Source organism: Berghia stephanieae, chromosome 1 (assembly GCF_034508935.2).
Source record: "Berghia stephanieae isolate SIO BIC M18660-M18661 chromosome 1, UCSD_Bste_1.3, whole genome shotgun sequence".
Taxonomy (NCBI): domain Eukaryota; kingdom Metazoa; phylum Mollusca; class Gastropoda; order Nudibranchia; family Aeolidiidae; genus Berghia; species Berghia stephanieae.
Window position 1 is genome coordinate 129,742,100 of NC_088360.1, and position 24,763 is coordinate 129,766,862.

At 35.4% G+C, this 24,763-nt stretch overlaps 1 protein-coding gene across 1 annotated transcript in view; it reads left to right on the plus strand.

Annotated features, from left to right (window-relative positions):
- Positions 1–24,763, plus strand: part of LOC144963159 (dynein axonemal heavy chain 6-like) — a 139,919-nt gene that overhangs the window by 16,598 nt on the left and 98,558 nt on the right. Inside the window, exons 11-22 of the mRNA XM_078896871.1 lie at positions 1,966–2,074; positions 5,282–5,591; positions 8,748–8,780; positions 9,419–9,603; positions 11,056–11,164; positions 14,882–14,999; positions 16,573–16,590; positions 18,430–18,581; positions 20,439–20,591; positions 20,766–20,867; positions 23,541–23,690; positions 24,269–24,397. Coding sequence (XP_078752997.1) covers positions 1,966–2,074; positions 5,282–5,591; positions 8,748–8,780; positions 9,419–9,603; positions 11,056–11,164; positions 14,882–14,999; positions 16,573–16,590; positions 18,430–18,581; positions 20,439–20,591; positions 20,766–20,867; positions 23,541–23,690; positions 24,269–24,397 — 1,568 coding nt within the window. The remainder of the gene's footprint in view (positions 1–1,965; positions 2,075–5,281; positions 5,592–8,747; positions 8,781–9,418; positions 9,604–11,055; positions 11,165–14,881; positions 15,000–16,572; positions 16,591–18,429; positions 18,582–20,438; positions 20,592–20,765; positions 20,868–23,540; positions 23,691–24,268; positions 24,398–24,763) is intronic.

The window sequence follows — 24,763 nt, forward strand, 5'->3', positions numbered from 1 at the left end:
ACGAGTGATGTAAAAAAATTGGTTTCAATCTCATTGGAAGTGTCAGACCACTCTTCCAGAAAACTGGTTCAGAGTCATTGGCATCTTATTTTCTAGTTTAAATGCATGCTAATCCTCAATAAAGATCATGTATCCTTGCTCTTTTACATCCCGTAATCTTAAGAGTCTGTCTATAGACCCTGCTACTAAAATAGTTATGCCACCTTATTATTCAAAAATTAACATATTATTCCTTATTAATCCTCCAAAGGACTGGTTACATATATACACTTCCAATTATTTTGTGACCAAAAGATTAGGAAAAGTAAATAAAATAAATTAGGATAAATATGTTCTTTGAGGTGACACTATAAAAATGATGTAATTAAACCTGTGGCACATTATGAAGATTGCTTACCCATTCTTTAACAACTTAAATTTATTTTTAAAACTAGTAAAAAGCCCGCAATTTCGCGGGGAAAGAACTATTTTCTTTCGATATTGCCAAAATCATTTTGTTGATTATCTTGATTACGATTAGATGCAAATTTTAATCGATGTGCTTGTCGTCGCTGCCATGCTTTATTCGGCATGATTTTAGTTTATCAGTCAGTAGATACCAATATCAATACGTCGCAAATCTTTACCACGCTTTACTTGGGAGTGCTTTGCACTACCTTCAATTCTTCACAAATTAAAATGGCGGCCGAGAATCAAAACAATGGTCAAATTAGGAAATTTTAAACTTTCACAAATCAATCAAGGTTTGTTCTAGAGTTTTTAAAACGCTTTTATATGATGACAAATTGAATAAATAGACGCCTGACAAAAGATCAACGGTGAAAATACAAATTGAATGAATACTGGGGATGTAGGAGTTTTCGGAATGTCTCCCCTTTACTTATGTTAGGTCAAATGAAAATCTGAAGCGGACGCGAAAAATATCAAGTCCCCGAATCTGTCTACGTTTGGTTTGTTCGGGCTAGAAGCTAGACAGAACCAATTGACAGTTTGCCGAAACGTTTAACTAAATATTTCCCAGGGCAATAATTATCACATCGATGGCATAAAAACGACAGTAATATCAGCAGTAATATTAGTTGATGTTGTTAATCGGTGAAACTTGTTTAAAATTTCTGTAAATCCGAATACCGTCATGTGATCAAGTGAATCATAACACTATGAATGCCACGATTTGCTGAAAAATGCCAATCTGACAGTTCCTAGCAAACACCCCCCCCCCACCCCCACCCCCTTGCTCAGGAATTTCTCAACTTGATGGACACCCCCCCCCCTTTTTTTTTTTTTCTTCCACGCCACCTGATTCCAAAAAAACACACACACACATTTATACACCACACACACACACACACACACACACGCACACATATAAACATACACGCAATGAGAACACACTACATAACAACAATGATCACTGATCACCGCTAAATCAACACAACGGAAGTAAGGACTCTACTGGACAGATAGAGTTGAGGGTGTGGCCATGGATGTGTTAGCGTCTTCGGTAAATTTTTTTATGATATCTGTTTGACTTAACGAATTTTCAAACTTACTTTAAATTATAAAAGGAAATCAAGTTATCTGTGTATCTATCTGTAAAAAATACATTTCTATTTTTCAAATCTTTCAGTAGAGTTGTGCGCCGTATCAATTTTTTTATTGACTCAAATAAGCACAATGTTCTCCACAAGGCTATATTTTTTAAAGAAAGGATAAATAAATAAATGCTCAATTTGTTCTTTGTACATACCACCTACATATAACAGACAAAGATGACTTCTTAATTTTCTTTTAAAAACTGCTTCAGAATCAGTAAAAATTGAATGGCAGAGATTTCCACACTGATGGAGCTGAGCAATATAGGTTCTGTATTTTAATATTGTGTTCCAATTAACCTTTGATTTTGAATTTGAAAATTAAAAGCAAGTATAGAATTGATTTAAATATTGTCGGTGTATTTGACAGCCTCCAAGATAGCAATGCTGCATCAGACATACGCCCATAATACGGATGAACAACCCATGGTATACACCATGCAAGCCAACAAGAGGAATATCTGTAAACGTCTAACAAAGTAAGTCCTGTCTTTTTCACTTGTAGCAGAGATGATTTGTAGTTGTAGCAAAGCTTTGCAATCATTGGTAATGCAGTTTATAAGATATATGATTTATGTGAGTATTGACCAGTTAACTGCCTTACTTGGAAAAAAACCCCCATGGATTTATGAGTTTAGTCAGAAAATGTGTCTGCAAATAACGATCGATTTAAATCACCTCGCAAGGTCCCAGGTTTAAGAGTTTTTGCCAAGATAGTAATAGTAGCGTATGGTTACATCACCATACTGAAAGTCTCCAGCCAGTCTTTAAATTCGTCACCGCATTTGAGGACAGCCCCGAAAAATCCCGCCAATTTCGTCACAGGTCAGGGTGAGATTATGTGGTCTGCTGTCTCTGACGTTCCCTGAAAGTGGGGACAGCCGGCTGATTCACTCAGACCCCATCGATGCATGTTTGCAGCAGTCCTGCCGTGGCCTGTCAGTGGTCGTTTGAGACGACCCACTGTTTTCGATTGTCATTTCTGAAGTCTGGCATGAATTCCATTGGGTCTTTGACTTTGAACACATTTACAAGCTAGTCTGCTACATAAAAGCTAACTTTATACAAGCTCTTTGATATTATGTGGAACATTACGATATAATAATATAATAATAATAATAATAATAATAAATAATAATAATAATAATAATATAATAATACAAATAAGTAATAATAATAATAGATGATAAAATAATAATAATAATAATACAATAATAATAATAATATCAATAATAATAAAATATATAATAATAATAATAATAATAATAATAATAATAATAATAATAATAATAATAATAATAATATAATAATAATAATAATAATAATAATATAATAATAATAATAATAATAATAATAATAATAATAATAATAAATAATAATAATAATAATAATAAATAATAATAATAATAATAATAATAATAATAATATAATATAATAGCAATAACAATCATAGATGATGATGAGATGATGATGATGAATGATGATGATGATGATTGATGATGATGATGATGATGATGATGATGATGATGTGAATGATATATAATAATAATATAATAATAATAATAATAAATAATATAATAATAATAATAATAATAATAATAATAATAAAATAATAATAATAATAATAATAATAATAATAATAATAATAATAATAATAAAATAATAATAATAATAATAATAATAATAATAATAATAATAATAATAATAATAATAATAATAATAATAATAATAATAATAATAATAATAATAATAATAATAATAATAATAATAATAATAATAATAAATAATAATAATAATAATAATAAATAATAATAATAATAATAATAATAATAATAATAATAATAATAATAATAATAATAATAATAATAATAATAATAATAATAATAATAATAATAATAATAATAATAATAATAATAATAATAATAATATTTATACAGAGCATAAACATGATGATGTCGTACTCTATGCGCTTTACATTGGTAATAATACCATGGCATTAAATCAAACATATGTAACAATAATCTAATAACACACATAGTATCAATTGACGCATTTAAATAAAAACAAGATAATACAATAAAAAGCTTTGAAAAATCCCGCCAATTTCGTCACAGGTCAGGGTAAGATTATGTGGTCTGCTGTCTCTGACGTTCCCTGAAAGTGTGGACAGTCGGCTGATTCCATTATTATTATCATTATTATTATTGCATCTAGATTTTAATATAGGGATGGTTGGTGCATCTCTTACATATTCGGGGAGAGAATTCCATACTTGAGGGCATTAACTATATTATATAAAATGTTCTTTTTTCACACGTTTTCAATCTTCGTTTTCTTTGTAGAGTTTAGTGGTATCCATTTGAAAAGCACAGAGGGGGCGGGGGGGGGGGGGGACGCAAGTCACTTTCAGATTTTGGATGAGTCATAGGAAAATGCTCTTTACCCACTTTTTCTCACCGTACTCATTTGTAAACTGAGTACCTGGCCATTAACAGCCTTGTCTTAGTCGGAAAAGTAATGTAATAATCGCGTAACAGACGCCATGTCTCGTCCTACATGTAAAGTGTTGCTGTTGGCTTGGGACCCCTTGTAAAGCAATCTGAGCATGTTTAATGGATATTGCGCTATATTAATAAGCTCAAGTCTTATTTGATTTGTTGATAAATATCTTAACAAGTGTTACCACAGAAGATCCCAATAGTTGGGACAATTTTATTTCCTATAATATTCTCCACAAGGATACACGTTTCACGCCGTGAATCCTCGCTTGAATCTCACAACACAAACTTTGAACACGAGTGGACGAAGACGAAGACGTTAGAGTAGCTTCATCTTTATTAAGGTCTATCTCAATTTATCAAATTAATATATAAAGTGTTGCTATTTGTTCTTGGTTGTAAATTTTTACATTTTCGTGCATTTGCATATATATATATATATATATATATATATATATATATATATATATATATATATATATATATATATATATATAATGCAAATTTTCACTCACATTTTTTTTTGTGGCCGAGACGATTCGTTTCTGTGTCCTCCACGTCTTCAGTCGGCGTAATCCATTGTAGCTAATGTCCGTTGGAAAGTTCTTACTCCAAACTAAAGTTGTTTCGTTGTGTAGTGGTGATTAGTGTTGATGTGTATTGTTGTGATGTGCTCTTATTGCTTATATTATGAGTGTGTGTGTGTGTGTATGCGTGTCGGTGTGTTGTGTGTGGTGTGTACATGTGTGTGTGTGTGTGTGTGTGTGATAGTGTTGTGGAATGTGGTTGCGTGGGGAGGCAGGGGGGGGGGAAGGCGCGGGGGTGGGGGGAAGCGGGGGGGGGGGGAAGAGGGGGAGGAGGGGTATAATGGGGTCGGGAGGGGGGAAGGGGGGGGGGGAGGGTTATTTGGCCTTTTGCGTTTTGAGCTTGAATTTGTTATATATATATATATATATATATATATATATATATATATATATATATATATATATATATATATATTATATATATATATATATATATATATATATATATATATATATATATATATATATATGTATACATTGTCGCCATAGATTCTGAACTTCGTGTTTATACATTTTCATGTATACCACGTCTGTAAACGAATTTCCATTTTTTTTTGGATGAATCAATATATTTTATTTTTTTTATCTTATCACTCGCCAGTTACATCACGATGTTGGATTATATGGTAGTCCACATGATGCACGTGATGGTCCGAGAATCCATCAGATCTCTGGAATCCTACATGAAGCAACAGATTCAAAAAACGCCCGATATCGAAACCATCAAACAGATGAACATCGATATTGATGACATGACGCATCCGACTGAGGATTTGACCTACGACCCGCATGAGGATCTCCCAGACGAGGAGAAGAAGGAGGAGGACAAGGACAAGCAAGCGGGACAACATCAAAAGAATGTATCCAGGCCCTCAATGGCAATGGGATCCATCGTCAGTGCCGGAGCAAAGGTTTATGGTTTGGAATTAATCGTTCTACTGCCGTATTCTGAAAAAAAAAATAAAACAAACAAAAAACTAGTATTTAAAATATTTGGTCAGAAAACTCGTCCTTCAAATATCAAAATATTTAAAGGAACCTCATCTTGGAAAAAAAAAGAAACAACAACTCTCAAACCTGGGACTTCGCAAGGTGAAGTCTCAGGTTTCAAAGCGTTTGCCAAGATGAGGGTCATTTAAATCGATCGATGTTTGAACGACGATTTTGTTTGCCCAAATTTTTAATACGTGTCTTTCCAGAGTACGACATTTAACATGTTAAATGGCCAAATTTGTCGGCTGGGTTGATTTATATGTTTATATTTTATATCAAATATGAGTTAAAATATGTTTTCTGGGCTGGAATGGTCGAGAAAGCAAATTGGGACCCACCGTATCAATCAGGTCATATGTCATTATGAACTAGATGAGAAGTATTTAAGTTAATTTTAAAATGAAAGCGATCAGATTTCGGAATGCTAACTATCTCCTTACCGGCCATTTTCAGAAACATTCCTGAAATGTCATACCTACGTAAAAAATAGACATTTTAAAGCTAAAACAAACAAAAAACCCAATAAATACATGCAATATATAATTTTTTCTCAGAAAAAACTAGCTTTACGAAACTGCATCAATGTGTTATAAAAATAGGAAAGATCGGGAAAACAATTTAATATCGCTCAACAGTTGCTGTTTGTCAGGTACCATTTGTAAAGCGCTTTGAGCATATTAAGTGGACTGTGCGCTATGTAAAAGCTCATTAATATATGTATATATATATATATATATATATATATATATATATATATGTGTGTGTGTGTGTGTGTGTGTGTGTGTGTGTGTTCCACCGCCCTTACGAAATCAGAAAGTGACTGCCATTTTTCATAATATCATTCATGATTCTTAGGCTCTATATATGACTCTGATAATTCAATTTAAAATCGAATGGATATTTCACGGACAACAATGTATAGGACAGCAGTCCAACAATTCTTTTTTAAACCAATATTCAAACTTTTAAAGATCTAAGCGAAGAATACATGACTATCGTAATCTAAAACAGAAAACACGTTTTAAAAAAAAATTTACCAGAAAACTCTTACTTCAAATACCCATGGATTAAAGTGACCATCATCTTGTTTAAAAACTCTCAAACCTGGAACTAAATTCTCAGTCCCAGTTTTGAGAGTTTTTGATAGGATCGATAGTTGAAGGAAGACATTTCTGGCTAAAATTTTAAAAACGTGTTTTTTTTTCCAGGGTAAGGCAGAGGGGTGATCTGCTTTCATTTAATTAAAAGACAATGGGCCTTTCTGTCTCGCTTTGATATTATAAGCTTCTTTTTTTGTTTTAGGTTGAGAACAATAAGACCCATATTAAACATGGCAAAGTAAATGATTATCAAATTCAAATTACCATCTAATAAGAGGCGGCATTGAACAGTTAACAACAACAACAACAACAACAACAATAACAACAACAATAATAAAACTAATAATAATAAATAATAATAATAATAATAATAATAATAATAATAATAATAATAATAATAATAATAATAATAATAATAATAATAATTATAATAAATTAATACTAATAATAATAATAATAATAATAATAATAATAATAATAATAATAAATGATAATGACAATAATAATAATAATAATAATAATAATAATAATAATAATAATAAATAATAATAATAATAATAATAATAATAATAATAATAATAATGATAATAATATTAATACTTTATTCATCCATAGGAATTTTTTTTGTTGGCAAAAATTAGCAAATAACTAGGTGGTAAAAGTATGGATAATGTGAAAGTAATAAAATGTGTAAATTGATTTGCAAATTGAGTATTATAAATACATTATATATATATATATATATATTTATATATATATATATATATATATATATATATATATTGTGTGTGTGTGTGTGTGTGTATATGTGTGTGTGTGTGCATTCTCTGGAAAACCTCGTATATAAAAATTTGGCCAGAAAACCCGTCATGGATATTATATTTATCGAGTTAAATGACACTCATCTTGGCAAAAAACTTTGCGAAGTCCCAGGTTTGAGAGTTACTGCCAAGATGAGGGTTATTTATATCGATCGATACTATTTAAAGGACGAGTTTTCTTGCCAAATTTTAAAATAAGTCTTTTACCAGAGTACGGCAATTAACTGGTTAAAAGTCTGTCATGTGAATAGAAGGTAGGATCAATGGATGTTAGGGCAAATGTTAGTGGCAGCGTGGCAAAGCGGCAAAAAAGAATATTAATATAGGGCAATATCCACTAAAGGTGTTCAAAGCGTTTTCTGTTTGTTTGTTTTGTAAGAAAAACAACAATATAAAAAATAAATACGAAAAGGCAACAACATATCAATCAAGAGAATACCCCCAAGAAATTAAGAAAAAAATAAATAAAGAGCAATAAGAAGGCTTAGCACTACGGTTAGTTAATAGGGAAGAACATTGCGATGTCAAAGAACGGATTCCTATCCCAATGGAAGTGTAAAACCCCTCTTCCAGTTGACTCGATACATGTCTTTTATAATTCATTATCTGGTGTCAGATTGAGGGTATCTTATCCACCCTCGCTCTTTTATGTCTCGTAATTCTTAGAATCTACCTATTCGTCCTGCTACTACAATTGTTATACCAACTTTATGAAACCTATTCATTAACCATTTCCTTACCAGTCATTTTCAGAATTTTTCACAAAATTTCACACCCACCCAACACAAAAATAGTTTGGTTTTTTTTATTACTCAAACAGAAAAGCAACAAATACATTCTATGCATAATATTGATCAGCAAAATGAACTCGACAACACAGTGTCACGTTATAATAGCTATAATAAAACATTTCTCTTTAAATTCTGTGATTTACAAAAGAAATCTGAATGATAAAAGTGCTGGTTGGATCGTAACGAATGTGATGATTTTCCTATGGTTGGTAAAGAGAGGGTTAATATCACTTAGAAGGACTGGTGATATACACTCTCCCGAGGATTTAGGAACCCAAAGAGTAGCGGATCTAATGTCACGGCATGAATTGTATTCCTATTGTTTGTCCTAGTTGGATTACCTTTTTTTTTTTAAATTTCAGATGTCAATAGGAGCAGAACCGGTGAAAGAGCAGGTAAGTTTGTTTATCAGCTTTGGAACAAGTCAGGAGATTATTATCGTTACCATTATTATCCTTATTATTGTCATCATTATCATCATCATCATGTCATCATTGACACAACTACTATCACACCATCATCATCATGTGGCTATGTGGTATGACACTCGCTTTCGGATCGGAAGGTCCTGGGTTCGAGCCTCGCGCTCGGCGCATAGTTGAGTCCTTGGAAAAGGCTCTTTACTCACTTTCTCTCGCCGTACTCAGGTGTAAAATGAGTACCTGATCGTTAACAGCGTTGTCTTTGTCCGAAAAACTGTAATATCGCCTAACAGGCGGCATGTCCCGTCCTACATGTCAAATGTTGCTATTGACCAGGGACCCCTTGTAAAGCGCTTTGAGCACATTTTAGTGGATATTGCGCTATATAAAGCTCAATTATATAATTATATATCATCATCATCATCGTCGTCGTCGTCGTCATCATCATCATCATCATCATTATCATCATCATCATCATCATCACCATCATCATCATCAACAACAACAACATCATCACCATAAAACAGTCTATAGAATAACCCGGAAGAGGTAAAAAAATGAATCTATAATAATGAAATCCTCTTCCACTATCCATGCTACCACCTGACCAGGACGGTGAACTCCCCTATCGTCCTTTGGTAACCACCCGTATCCACCTCACACCTGAACTACTGGTATACAGCCCGTCCAAGGAAACTGTGGTCAATGTGTTTGAAAGACTGGTCAAACTTTGGCTATCCGTGGTCAAGGATGCTGAAAACATGGCACCCAACCCGGTTTTCGACCCGTTTACAAGGTAACCAACTGGTCTGATACCTCCCTTGTTTGATGAGCTCCATGATATGTTATTTTTGAAGCTCCATGTCATATTTTGTTTCATTCTATTATTAAAAAATAATAGAAGCAGAGTAGTGATGAATCCTCAAACCACGAAGGAATGGGGGGGGGGGGGGGGGGGAAGAGAAGCATGGCACAGAGGTATGTCTTTTCTTGTTTTCAGTCCTTCAGAGCCATTGAGGCTCATGAAGCCGGAGTTAATCCCTGTTTCTATAGCGTGAAATGGACAATGATAGTTGCTTCCAACATTTTAAAACCGACGCTAGAATACCGCAAAGTACCATTGGCTAGATTTATCAGACCCAGCTATCCAGTCACTTCTGGGTGGACAGAGAGGTCAGAGGAAATATCTTTTCGATCTTGGTCCATCTTCGAGTGAAACGACAGCTCTTCCAATTGAGCTATCAAGGCCCCAATGGTCTTTGCTTCCAACCCGAAAAGTACCGAGTTCTACCGTAGCCGTCGTGAAGTCATAGCCCGATACTGACAACAACAAAAAATAGGTCACCAAACAAGCCGAAAATAACGAAAAGAAAGTTAATTGGAAGTTGTATTCAATAACTAAACGGTATAACCGTAGCCTTCTTCAACTTATAGAAGGAAAGGAGTTGACGTCATTCAGCTCCTTTTTTAAGACAGCCTGTTAGAGATAAGATTTCAGTAAATTATATCTATTATTAGACTATAAGCGTTAACGGTTACACGCAGTTTTGTGTGTTGGTATACTTAATCTGGTTGGCGGATGTTGTGAATATTTACCTAAATGCATAGCATCAATAACTTGACCGTAGCATTTGTTAACTCATAGCCTGACACTGACCAAAAAATTATATTTAGATACAAGGCGACGACCACGAAAAAAAAGGTGAATCGTGAGTTGTACTGAATAGTTCAACCAATGGGATCATTTCCCTCCTTGAGCACTGTTAACTACAACTCTGTTTTTATTATTGCTGCCTGGGGATAATGGATTATTGTTTATCAATCTCTTGAAAAGGGTTCCGATAGCTCAGTTCGTAGATCAATCGCTTCACAATGAAAGGGACCGAGATCGATATTTTTTTTCTGACCACCCTGTCCATCCAGCACTAGGTCTATTAGATCTGGCAGAAAGTACTTTGGTTTAGACTAGTATCCTATCCAAAGGATAGCAAGCAATTTCTATTGTCCTTTTCAAGCTATAGAAACCGGGATAAACTCCGGCTACATGGGCTCTGAGGGACTGCTATTTTACTTTATCTCCTATTATGACAAAACACCTACATTTCGATTTTCTTGTTATTGCGGGCTTTTTTTAAACTTTAAAATAACTAAGACTCGTTGACATTGGGTTAACTCCGACTTAATGCATATTTTTTATTCGACGGGTCACACAGTATTGATTTAATGTCATTTTCAACTTGAATTTCAGCCCATTCATCAACAACAAACGAGAAGAAAAGGTCTGCGGGGACGGACCTAATATCAGGCTGATTCTACAGAATGACGAGGAGCTCCAGAGCACAATTCTCTGCATTGAAGTATTCTCCTTTTTATATAATATTATTAGTCTAACGCACAATTAATGGGAGCGATCTATATTCATGTTTTTGTCCAACCGAGTCATCAATCACATGATTTGTTGCTGTCCAACGATTGGATGCTTCTTAACAAATGTAAACACGCTGCTTTGTTTATGAACGTTGTAAATATACCCGTGTGTCAAGCTGAACAAAATGACCAATCGTGATGTTAGATATTTAAAAAGCTGTGAACACTTTTCACTATGTGGGACACTTTGAGCACATTTTGCAATGTGACCAATGACCTCGAGCACATGGAAAGTTATAGATCATGCCCATTTATTGAATAAACCAAATCTGTGACGAAACGGTATTAACCAGTAGATTTTTGCCCAATCAAAACATGGAATTTGTGACACGCCTTCACACGTGTTTCGGACAAGCAGAATTGGTTCTTAATAAACAATAGACAGGTAGATAACCACGCCTCTCGGACAGTCGTCATAATGTAAACAAAGGCAGTGATTGGTAGACACAGAAAACTACACAGGTTTTACTATAGGTGGTATGTACTTAGGTAAAATACCCACTGTTCTACTGAATGATCAACAGAACCAACACAGAAAACTATGTGTAAATTTAAACGCTCATAATCTAATCGAGAGAATCATGTGATAACTAGTCACCCATTTGGTGATAGATAAACAATAACAATGATCAGAGAGAGGTCGATTTCATTCACGTAATTGTTTATAAACAACCAACTATGTTTGTCCGAGCACGCGTGAGGTTGTGTCACAATTTCCATATTTTGATTGGTCCAAAATCTACTGGTTAATAGCGTGAATGACATTGACCTCTTATCATTGTTATTGTTTTTGTAGATAGAATGCGCTTGGCTAAGAAAGTTACAACATTGCCATCCGGAAGTATAACCGACCAACACAAAAAAACATGTGTAACCTTGAACGTTTATAGTCTAGTTAATACAGTTTAGTGAGAATTACTCATAAACGTGGATGGCAAAAAAAAAAAAACAATAACAAAAACTCGAGTGACGTCAACTTCATTCTATCTATACCGCCAAATGGGCGACTATCTATCATAAGATTTTCTCGATCATATTATAAACATTTAAATTTTTCCTAACAGTCGTAACGTCACTTCCCTCGTAATGACGCATGGTAACTTAGTAACTGGCTCTAAACTATCGGAACAATGGCGGACGCCCGTATGAAATATTTCTCCGACGAGCATAAAAGCGTATCCAGAGGGAAAAAAACATAAATCTGATCATGTATTGACTTTTACACATTCTGATCACAAGACATATGAAAAGTTCTAGCATGAAGAATAAAAAGTACAGATTTTGTTTGTGTAGAACCACGATGGCAGCCGTTGCTGGGCGACGTGACATCAGACTATTGAATCCAATTGAAATATGAAGGGCCTTATATATAAATGTATATATATTATTATAGTCATATGTTTTATTAATGGCTCGTGTTTTTCTGGTTTTTCTCAGCTGTCCCTCTATCAAACGGTGTAAAAATTTGTGTCAACCTCTGAATCAATTTGTCTTAACTGAATCTAGATTTTGGACTGTATTGGCATATTTAAAAAGTTTTCTTATTTAAGACCTATAAAAAACTCTTTAAAACAGCTGACATAAAATAAGAGATTTTACACTGTAAAAAATGAAAACAAGTTACGCACCACAAAGTATGAATGAATTCATCGTATTTCAAAAAAATCTTGTGCTGACGTAGTGATTATGAGTTCACGTCATACTTCTTTCCAAATAATAACAATTCGCTTTAAGTGTTATAAACATACCACTTTTGTAGTTGGTATTAAATTTTGAATTTATTATTTATGGCATATTATCTACATCATGTTGCAATTACCAAAGACTGATATGAAATCTCTCGCTTTAATTCATTTCAAATAGTGATTGTATACTCATTATTGTCAAGTTAACAAACACTGCTTTTATAACTTTGACAATTTTTTTGTCTATGCACGAACGTTTCACAGGGCCTTTAAAGGTTTTAAAAACATAGTAGGCTCTTAAAAACACGATACGGTACGGAATCTCTATCGTTCCACTCTCGTAAAGCTGCGAAAAGAAGTCTTCTTGAATCCATCGATAAGACATTATAGAGGACGGCAATGGTTTTGGAATTTCACAATCAACCATGAGAAGATCGTTATCGAAATACGACAGAGATCACCAGTGTAGAACGACGTGGCAGGAAAAGGATCATAGATAACTTTGATATGGATATCATCCAAAGATGTATGGGTGAGCGTAAATATACATCCGAAAAAAATATTGGATGTCTGATTATTCAAGCAGAAAAAGGCCCAAGGGTTCTGGACAGAGAATCATTGTTATTCTTGCAGGTGGTGATGATACTGGATATTTAAAGGATTCCATTCCATTTTTTCTTCTCTGTATCATCTGGAATATTATTCTGGGGTCAATGCAAAGGTGTTTTAAGACTGACTAAAAATAGTTTGCTGCCCTCCATTGAAGCACCCAGCTGTATCGTATTGAACAACGCTACCGTTCGTTGGACCATGGTTACTTTAAGGCTCCAATTTTGGCAAAAGTTGACATGATTTCATGGTTTCAATCAGACAGTACTACATATTCTGACCATTTATCAAAATGCTAACTATAATACACCTTAGTAAAAAAAAAGAAGAAATGAAACAGAAACAGCTTTCAAAGCAGTGTCTAATCAGGGAGTTTTGACACGAGGTTGCGTGACTTCCCCCTGTGAGCGCAATCCAATCGGGGTCATTTGGGCCCAAGTAGAGGGAAAAATCGAGAAGAGGAACACCAAATTTACTCTCACCGACGAGGCAATAAATGATAACAAAGAGTAGACTGAGAAAAGGCATGCCTCAACCTTCGGAAACTAGAGGAAAATTACATTTCATTGGATAGAGTGATGCTTGGAATCTTTCTGCAGTCCTTTCATTTCTCCTTTTCATCATCCTTGTCATCAGACTGTTGATTGATGTCTCCAGTATTTCTTGGTTTTTGTTGTTGTTATTATTGTTGTAGTTGTTGTTGTTGTTGTTGTTATTGTTGAACACATATTTGTGGAGACACTGTCTCATAATTGATGAATTTTTACTTTTGACCAGACTACATAAATGTATGTAATCCTCTTTGGCATAAACACAAGTTATCTCTCAAACGTTTGCAATCAAAAATATATACCAGTAATGTTTATTGATAGTTATAAAATGTAGATGTCTGATAGTTAACAATTGTCACTCGTTGCTTCATATTCAAATACTGCACGTATATCGTTTAAGCTTCAATTAACCGAACACTCCAGTTTAACGAATTCATTCAAAATGGATATGCGGAAAATTCATAATTTTGATAATGTAAATCTTCTATGAGTTTCGATCCTCACCTGTTATCGATTTTAATATAGCCGTAATAAACGAAATCTTTTCCTATTGTTTAAAAATTCATGAAAAAAATATTTTTTATTAAGACAAATTGATTCAGGGGTTCAAACAAATGTTTACAGTTATGCATTGGGAGGTAGCTGAGAAAAAGAAGAAAAAAAAAACACGCGCCACTTATTAAAAATCTGACTATAATATATAGATGCACGTTTTAGATTTATTTGTATCTTTTCTTTTTTAAAAACATTTTACCACCTTTTCGGTTGATGTTTGATTCCCATTGATTTTATTCCCCACCAGGACAGGGTGAAACAGGCGTTCAACTTGGCTGATATATATCTGTCAACTTTGGAAAAATTCAAAACATTTTACAAGGAAGATTTACTTTTTAATCTGGATTCCAGTAGAGAGTTAAATCGTGAGTTCTTCTATTTCATAGTTTGTTGACGTGCTCCGTTAGAAGGGAGTTTTTTCTGTATCCCAATTTGATAGTTATTGTTCTTCTAGTCTTTTCAATGGGAGCGATCTATATATATATATATATATATAATATATAGATATATATATATATATATATATATATATATATATTCGTCCAATCTAGTCATCAATCACATGATCTGTTGCTGTACAGCGATTGGACATTTCTCAATGTATCTAAACACGCTGCTTTGTTTATGAAAGTTGTAAACATACCCACGAGGCATGCTGAGCAAAATGACCAATTGTAACGTAGGATATTTCTCAAACTGTGAACACTTTTCACTATGTGGTCATTTTGAGCACACTTTGAAATGTGACCAATGACCTCGAGCACATGGAAAAGTAATCGAGATCGTGCCCATTCAATAAATTCTTTCATTTTAGATTGAATCCGTATTTCTACAGACTTGCCACTTGGCCCCTCAGAACCATCGGTCCCATGGAATAGGAAACTTATACCGGTTTCTATGGCGTTGACCTGATTCCCTTTGGATTGGACTTTAGTCGACGTGTACTGATATGAAAGTCTGACATTCGACCCCGCTTGTGGCCTAGTTTAACCCACTCAATCCTAGAGATTTTTGCTTCTTTTTTTAATTGGAAAAAATGTATCAAAAATGAGCATGTACATATCTAGATAGTTTTATTCAACTATAATTGAAAAGCAGAAACTAAAAATATTAGCTACGCCCATAATTTGTTTCCAAAAATGTAATAAATCGGCATGGGGTAGAAGTAACCCTGGGTATGCTACGGATATTGACGTTGTTAGAGTTGAACTAGTTAACGTTGTTGTTATGGACAATGTTTTGCGTCATTTTTTGAGATTTCCATTACAAAAACGAGCCCATAAGGAACTGGGTTATCAGACCTGCAAATATCAACACTTCGTCTTTAGTCTAATTAACTTTAGTCCAGCAACAACGAGATCAAGAAGAAGGGGACACGATCTAAGATTCACAGTGTCGTGCTCCCGAATACAAAGCCATGAACATTCGCCCCCCCCCCCCCCCCCCTTCCTCTTTTATAAGCGTGTGGAATAACCTACCACCTATTGTTGTAAATTCAAACACCACGGAACATTTTAGAGATAGTATCGCGCATAAATTAATACACCCCGAAATGTAAAATATCAAGACAATACACCAGAGATTGTTAAAAAATTAAGGAAAAAGAAGAAGAAAAAGAAGAAGGACGCTAGTCTATCACCTTCAGAGAATTACTCTCCGTCCGTACGGTTTAAACGTGACGTATCATAATTTTAATTGTGTTTTGTTGTTGTTGTTGTTGTTGTTGTTGTTGTTGTTGTTGTTGTTGTTGTTGTTGTTGTTGTTAGCAGAAGAAGACGTTTGATCCCGAAACATTACAAAAGATGTTTTTTTTAAATTATCTATGAAAATAACTGTTTTATTCATCTTAGATCAATATTTTTGATAACCAAAACGAGGATCTATGTCATCTGTACAAACCACTAACATCAAAAATTTATTTCCCTTGTCTTCTCACAGAGGAATTGGCTCAATCAGGTGAGTACGTTCAAACATTAACAAATTTTCTGAGGGCAGCGTGGCACGGCGGAACGGTCTTTGCCCACTACCCAGAAAGTACTGCGTTCGACTCCCACCCAGCCGCGCTGCGTGGCCTTAGGCAAGTCACCTTGCTCTAGATCACTTTGCAGAGTCAGACTAGATCCCGAAGATTAGGTTTCCTCATGGAAATGACTAAAGGAAATTGGAAGTCTTCATTTTGTCTTATATATATATATATATATATATATATATATATATATATATATATATATATATATATATATATATATAACAATAATATGAAATATAATATATATATATATATATATATATAACAATAATATGAAATATATATATATATATATATATATATGTATATATATATATATATATATTTCATATTATTGTTGTTATTCCGGGAGAAATGACGATATGGCCAGATAGAAACGACATTGCAGTTCAACACGATAGACCGGTCTTCGTACTCCGCAGTCGGCATATCGCTTCTTTTATTTTTTTCACTTGAGTAAGAAAGTTGGCCTTTATATCTCACTTTGCGATGCTGCAGTATGGCTGACGCTTGGATTCTATCTCATTCTCTCTTGAGATAGATTCTATCAAACAACACATTTTCATCGTGTAGGAAAACAGTGGTACTTCAGAGCCATTAGGCCCACGGAGCTGGAGTTTATCCCGGTTTCTATAGCGTGAAACGAAAAATAGAAATTGCTTGCTACCTTTTGAATAGGAAGCTTCGCAAAGTACTTTCCGTCAGATCTAACAGACTACCGAATCACTTCTGGGTGGACAGGGGGACAGAAAAAAATCTCGACTCCACCCGGGATTGATCTCGGTCCCTTTGCGTGTAAAGCGAGTGATTTACCAAGTGATTTATCGGGCCACCCTTCCCCCAGTGTATGAATATAGGAAGTTTTATTTGCTTATTTTATTGTATTGAAGAATATTTGAATCTAGACTACATCTTTTGAAAGAAACATGATATTGATTTATTCATCTTTATTTCTTTGTTAGAGGTTTTTTCAACATTAAAACTTCAATTCCCCTTATGTTTTTTGATTTGACAATAAATTAATTATTGAAATTTTTTTTTTTAAATACTATGTTATTTATTGTCTCAAATTATCATGACCTCTTGGTTTATGATTATTTAACCTTTAAGAGTGAGTTTAGCTTTTAAATTTACTTGAACAACTATTATAAGTCTGATAATTTAAGGAAAAATGTGGGGATTTTTTTTACCACTCCGACAGGGTGTAGTAGGCGTTGATTTGGGAGTTTTCATTTTCAGTAATAAAACAATAAAATTTGGGTTCTAAACCTACCTGTACTTTTCGCTCAAAAAACTCTTAATATTTCAGTGTTTTGAATCAGCCTTATTTTTCCATGTCTGAGAAGCAATTTTTGGGGTTGCGATAGTTCCGTTGGTAGAGCACCCGATATCGATTCGGGATGCAGTTGGGATTTTAATTCTGACCGTCAGCCACCCCCCCCCCCCTCTTGTTCACCCAGCAGTGATTGGGTAGCTAGGTCTGTTAGATCTGGCGAAAAGTACTTTGCAATTGTCTAGCCATTATCTCCATCACCGCCCTCATGAAATACTGCTCCACCGATGAGCATAAATTCTGATCATATGACATGTGAAAAAGTTCTGGCCAGCATGAAAAATAAAGAGTACCGATTTTCTATGTTTAGAACCGAGCTGCTAGTTGCTGGGCGGACGTGACATCAGACTGTTGAATCCTATTGCGTGGGGCTATTAATATTATTATCCACACCTGTTTTTAAAAAAATTCAATTCCCTTCTTTGCCTGCTAGATCTGACTGAGTACACAGCTCTTCTCTTCAAATACCACAACCAGTATCAGATGACAGTTGCCATTCCTGACAGATTCGCGCTGGGGATGTTGTTGATTGATGCCCAGAAGATGAAATCTAACATGCTCCCTGCCCCCATTAGCTGTCTCAAAGTAAAGCATGGAAATTAATGTTAACAAGAAATGAAAGGAGTGGAGAATTTGCCAGAAGTCATTAGACAATAATACAAGCTTAGGCGGCGATGGGACGTTGAACCCGAGATCTGACTAGCACGGCACTCTTAGGGCCAACCCACACCGGAGACTGACTCCAACGACCCGGCACTGCCGTCCTCTGTCGTCTTCTGGATTAAGACGTCGGGCACGGACAAAATACTAAGAATAAAAAGAACAGCCGCTAGACCTACCCATACCAAGCTCGAAAAAAATGGCAGAGGACGTCGGGTGTTGGTATGGGTAGGTCTAGAGGCTCTTCTCTTTATTCTTAGAATTTGGTCCGTGCCCGACGTCTTTATCCGGAAGACGGCAGAGAATGGCAGTGCCGGGTGGTCGGAGTCAGTCTCTGATGTGGGTTAGCCCTTAACCAGTCCACCAGAGAGATACTCTACTGTCGACGCCATCCACCAATCCTAAAAAGTGGTTTCATGCATAGTATCTACATTGAGTCCATCCGTGACCCTTTATATGAGTGGTGGATGGCGTCGATTGTAGACGATACTTGTTCCATCCAGGCGAAGGATGCCGTACCAGCAGGTCGTTTTTTCAACTCCCCATCGCTGCGAAAGTTTTCATTCTCAATAGAAAACATCCGTGGGATGTTAAAATACTGGTTCCGATATCCTTGGAGGTGTGAAACCAGTCCTCTTAGGGATGGATACATACATTGTGCAAGTGATCTTCTGGTTTCAGAGTAATGAAATCTTATTTTCTAGATGCTTGTCGTCAATAAAGATAATATTATATTCTCGCTGATTTACGTCCCGTAATAATACGAATCTGCCTATACATCCTGATGCTAAAATCGTTATGCTATATTATGATTCAATATATAACCAAAGCATTAGTTATTCATTGTTCGGAGGACTTATTACACACTTCCAACGAGTTTTGAACAGGAAGAAAGGACGGTGTGGCGTCACGATTTCTGCTTCCTATTGTCATCTGGAGTTTCTCTTCTCTTTACATTTCTTGTCATTATAAACAATAGTACCTGCTGCAATTTTCTGATTTAAAGTATTGATGAGCACTGTCTTGTCCTTTTATAATAATATCTCTTTGGTTTAAGAAGCAGAATATGTTAAGATGCACGGAAGAGATGTTAAATCATGTCAGCAGATTGCATTTTCTATATATAAAGTTGCATTGTGCTTCTTTTTGTACTTTAAAGGATTCTAGCACTTAAAAGGAAGACTAAAATTCTGAAAAAAATATTTAATTTTTGTACGGCTATGTGGTCTTGTTGTATGGAACTCGCTTTTGGACCGGAAGGTCCTGAGTTCGAGCCTCATTTTGGCGCATAGTGGAGTCCTTGGAAAAGGCTCTTTATTCACATTTTCACACCTACTCCGGTGTAGAATGAGTACCTGGCCGTTAACAGCGTTATCTCTGTCGGAAAAAATTGTAATATCGCCTAACAGGCGTCGTGTCTCTGACTACATGTTACGTGTTTTGTTGGTCAGGGACCATTTGTAAAGCGCTTTGAGTACGTTTAATGGGTGTTGTTCTATATAAAAGCTCAAGGTTGTTGTCTTTTTTTTCTTTAAAAAATACTAGCAAGTATAGCCGTTAATCAGGAAACCTGAGGTTCGGTCGCCAGTTGATACGAGGTGATGTTTTGAGATGATTCTTTTTCTTAATACACACACCTTTTAAGTTGTTTTGTTTTATCTTACAAGTGTTTATCCCAAATTTATATTTTTAAAGGGAGACAAGCGCAATATCAGTAAATGCTTGCCGTCACTGTTTATATTACCATGGCTAATCTCTAAAGTTGCATACATTCCTTTGCAGCAAATCCACCAGACTATACCAAGTATAACACGCAAGACAATGGACCGGCTCCTTGCAACTATCGCCAGCGCCCAGAAGTCACTCAGCTTCGTGCCGACCACAACAATGGAGTATGTTCAATCCCTTCAGTTTCTGGATACATTCCAAATCGAGGTTTGTTGTGTGTAGTACCAAAGATAAAATAACAAGATGTCCATCTAGCATTTTCCTGACATAGAACTGTTTTGAGACAAAGGGCCGCTTATGTTCATTCAGATTTTAGCAAAGAAGAACGTAAATAAATGTGTCTTCAATCCTCTCATTCAAAACTGGTGTATTCTATTTCAGGTTGAACGCTTGGAGCTCAACTCTATGGTCATTTCAGACATGTATGAAATCATGGAAATGTTTTGTATTGGGAGGCCGGAGGTTGACAAGGCTACGTTCTTGGTAAGAAAATAGAAATCCTTCACATGTCCGTGGAATTTGGGCTGCCACAAACATTCAAATTTAATCTAAACTGATCAAATATGAGCTAAATTAGTTGCTTTTATATTCTTGAGATACTGAGTTGTGTTGTTTTTAAAACTTATAATTCAGATTATTTTCACTTTGAAAGACACTTTTTTAAACATCTAATTCATTCCGATATTATATTACCAGGTTGACGTGCAGCGGCGTGGCGTATTGACGGCGTATGGTGGTGCCATGTTTAGAAGAAGAAAAAAAAATTCTAAAACAGTGAACACGGTTAAGAGGAGAGAGCACATGTTAAAAACTTTCTTTTTTTTTGAAGGGTGGGGGGAGGGTCGGTGGTTTCTACGAGTGGACAAAACTCACAAAAACAAATAATTCATGAAAACAACAAGCCACAACACTGAGATACAAGTCCCGAATGAAAAGGTCTTTGTAATTATTCTTTGTCCACCATTTAAAGGATTGGTTTTGGTTGATAATGCAATCAATATGTGATAAATGTAAATCAAAAGAGAAAAAAAACCTATGACAGAAATTACTTACTTTTAGTACTTGTAAAGAAAATCTGCACGGCGATGTTTCATCTCTGCAAATCTTTTTATAATGTGTTTATTGAAATTTCGAATGGCATCTATTTCAGCTTTGTGAATTGACAGAATCATTAACGAATTTAACCGCTCTGTGTTTCATTGAATTTCGCAAGAAATTTTTCACTCTTTTAAGGGTGCTAAAACAACGTTCAGGAGGTTAAGAAATACGATGGAAGTGGTTAAGGTCACTATAGCCTATAGATGTCCATGATCTGTCAGTGTTTGTTGTATCTGTAAAAGGTAGACATTAAAAACAAAAGAAACGGTTTGTTTCTAAACTAACTGTGAGCCATTCATGCCTGTCATACCATGTCACTGAAAAAGAGCGTTTTCGAGATTTCCACACCTGTGTTAATTCAAAATCAGTTGGTTGGTGAGGAACTAGTCTTTTTATTTCTAATTTGTCATCTAGTGTCAATCTCCCAAACGGTCGGTGAAGTAAAGAGTTAACTTGATTCATTGCAATTCATTGTTTAACAAAACAAAACTTCAAAGTATATCTCAAATAATGGAAATCAGTGGACTACGATTAATGATTGCACAAATAAAAGGTAGATTCAGATCTTAAAGCATCACAAAGAAAAAATCACTCCACTTAAGTACTTAAAAAATCTAAAAACACACCAAAGTATAACTGTTAACAATCTTCACTTTATTTCTCTGACTCACACAAATACACACGCACAAACAAACACACACACACACACAAATAAACACTCATACACACGTAACCATCAACTCGGCACTACAAGCAAAAAAAATGTTGGTAAATTCGTCCACAATGCTTCGTTGCAAATAATTACTTTATTCAATAATCGTGAAAAAGAGTTGGGGGGGGGGGGAGGATTTTGATATGTCATATTTTTAAGTTTTATGTTGTCTTTCTTTGCTGCTTACAAATAAACTTGACAATGATCAGTGTTTTTGACAGTTAATGTAATATTTTGGATGGCCGAAGTTACCCTAATTTGGCGCATCCCCCCGTCCAACGGCGGAGCTCTCAGATCCTGGCACAAGTCGAGGGGTTTTCCGCTATTTGAAGATAGTCTAATTCGACCCAGTTTCTCGCGCAATCAGCTGTAGCGATACTAATGGATAGAGCATTAACTGGAGCTTGGATTGCTTTGCACCACGGTGTTGACTCTCTCCCTACTTCGCGCAGTGATGTCACCAACACACGAGTCGGCGCAGTGCGTGATTCGGAATCTTGAATAGAGTGGAGACTAAAAAGGCAGTATGTTGTTGGCGAGTTGGCGAAAGACAGTGGAGTTAAAATTTCTCAGTTTTATTTTCAATTAAATTATGCTGTTAATGATTTTTAAAAGATTGGTACGGTGCCTGGCACCATTTGATCCAATGGCCCCACGCCACTGTTGACGTGGTGGGTAACCTGTGGTAGATTTAACTAACTGGGTTGATTTTGTCTCAGGCTGTGACTTTGCCTCTTTAAATTTTGATAAATTAGATATTTAGTATTGTGAGAGTTATTCTTTTTGATAAATAATAAGTTCACTCACATGGTATTAACTACAACAAAACAGACTACTCAAAATGCTTCAAATCAAATTCTCTAACCAAGGAAAATAACTGCAACTATACTAGGAATACTAAAAATGCCCGAAATCAATTTCCCTAACAAGGGAAATATATGTAATAATATTAAGAATACTCAATATGTTTCAAATACGTTCTCTAACAAAGAAAAAAATGAAACAATACTGAGATTCCTCAAAATGCCCCAAATCAATTGTTCTTACAAGGGAAATAGCCGCAACAATACCGAGAGTCCCCAAAATGCCCCAAATCAATGATTTTTCTTACAATGAAAATAATTGCAACAATACTGTGATTACTCGAAATGCGCCAAATCAAGTTATCTAACAAAGGGAATAAATGCAATAATACTGAGAATACTCAAAATGCTCCAAATAGGTTGAAGCAGTCACCCCTTGAGGAAAATTCAGCCCTTGAGGCAAAGTCACCCCAGCTGACGGTGCCAATCTGATCCTTGTGTGATCGTGAGAGCAGTAAACGACGCTATATTTTTCTTCTCTAGAACTTGGAACCCACGATAGAGGCAGCAAAAACCGCCATTGACAGAGCCTTGTCTGGCCGAGATGAAATGGTGGAAAAATTTGGTCGCGCTGCTGATAAGGACTTTACAGGTTTCTCTCAAGAAGTCAAAGAAGTGATGGATGAGTTGAATGTGAGATTATGTTTGTCTCAATTGCTACCCGCTTCCCTCACCTCCTCGATCACCCCCTCCTCCTCTTTTTCCTCCTCCTCCTACTCTTCCTTTTCCTCTTGCTAAATACTATCATCATCATGCATCATCATCATCATCATCATCATCATCATCATCATCATCATCATCATCATCATCATCATCATCATCAGAAGAAGAAGAAACATCATCCTTGTTATTGTCATCATCAACATCATGATCATCATTGTCATGACCGTCATCATTATCAAAGTCACCATCATCGTTACCGTCATGTCTGGCCTTACATGTTTGAGTGTTGCTATTGGCTAAGGACCCCTTGTAAAGCGCTTTGAGCACGTTTAGTTGACATTCTCTGTATAAATGCTCAAGTTTGTTTGGGTTTATTTTTTCGCGTTCTTACCACCACCACCACCACCATCATCATCATCAACATCATCATCATCATCACCACCACTACCTCCCCAAACACCCACACAAGAACACAGACACACACACACACACACACACACACACACACACACACAAACACATTACCTCATTCCAATGTCTTCTCTTAGAATCCAATGATCCTAAGCATCGACTCAGACCCAGTACAAGTGCGGGAAATGATTGACGTATTGATGGCTAAGATGATGGATGTACAGAGACGGTTCCGAGATCTTCGGGACAGGCAGAAGGAACTACGAGTAAGTATTTCACTTCCACCGCTAAGGAAATAAAGAAGAATGTTAATTCATGTACGCCAGACTGCCGCAGTCTGAAAAAACAAACAAACACACACGTGCTTAAAATGTTGGCTAGAAAACTCAATGTTCAAATATATCCCGTTAAAGTGAATCTTCTCTCATCACCATCCATCGTGGCTTGTACTCTTGATCACGTTACCGGTCAGCTATCTCCACGAATCACGATCCTCTGCAGTGCGCATGAAATCATAATTGGCCAATCTTAGGTTATTTAGATATGCCATTACTTGTGTTCCTCTTGCTCTCTTTCCTTCGATCATCCCAGATATTACCAACTTTTCTATTCTGTCTCTTCTCCAAACATTT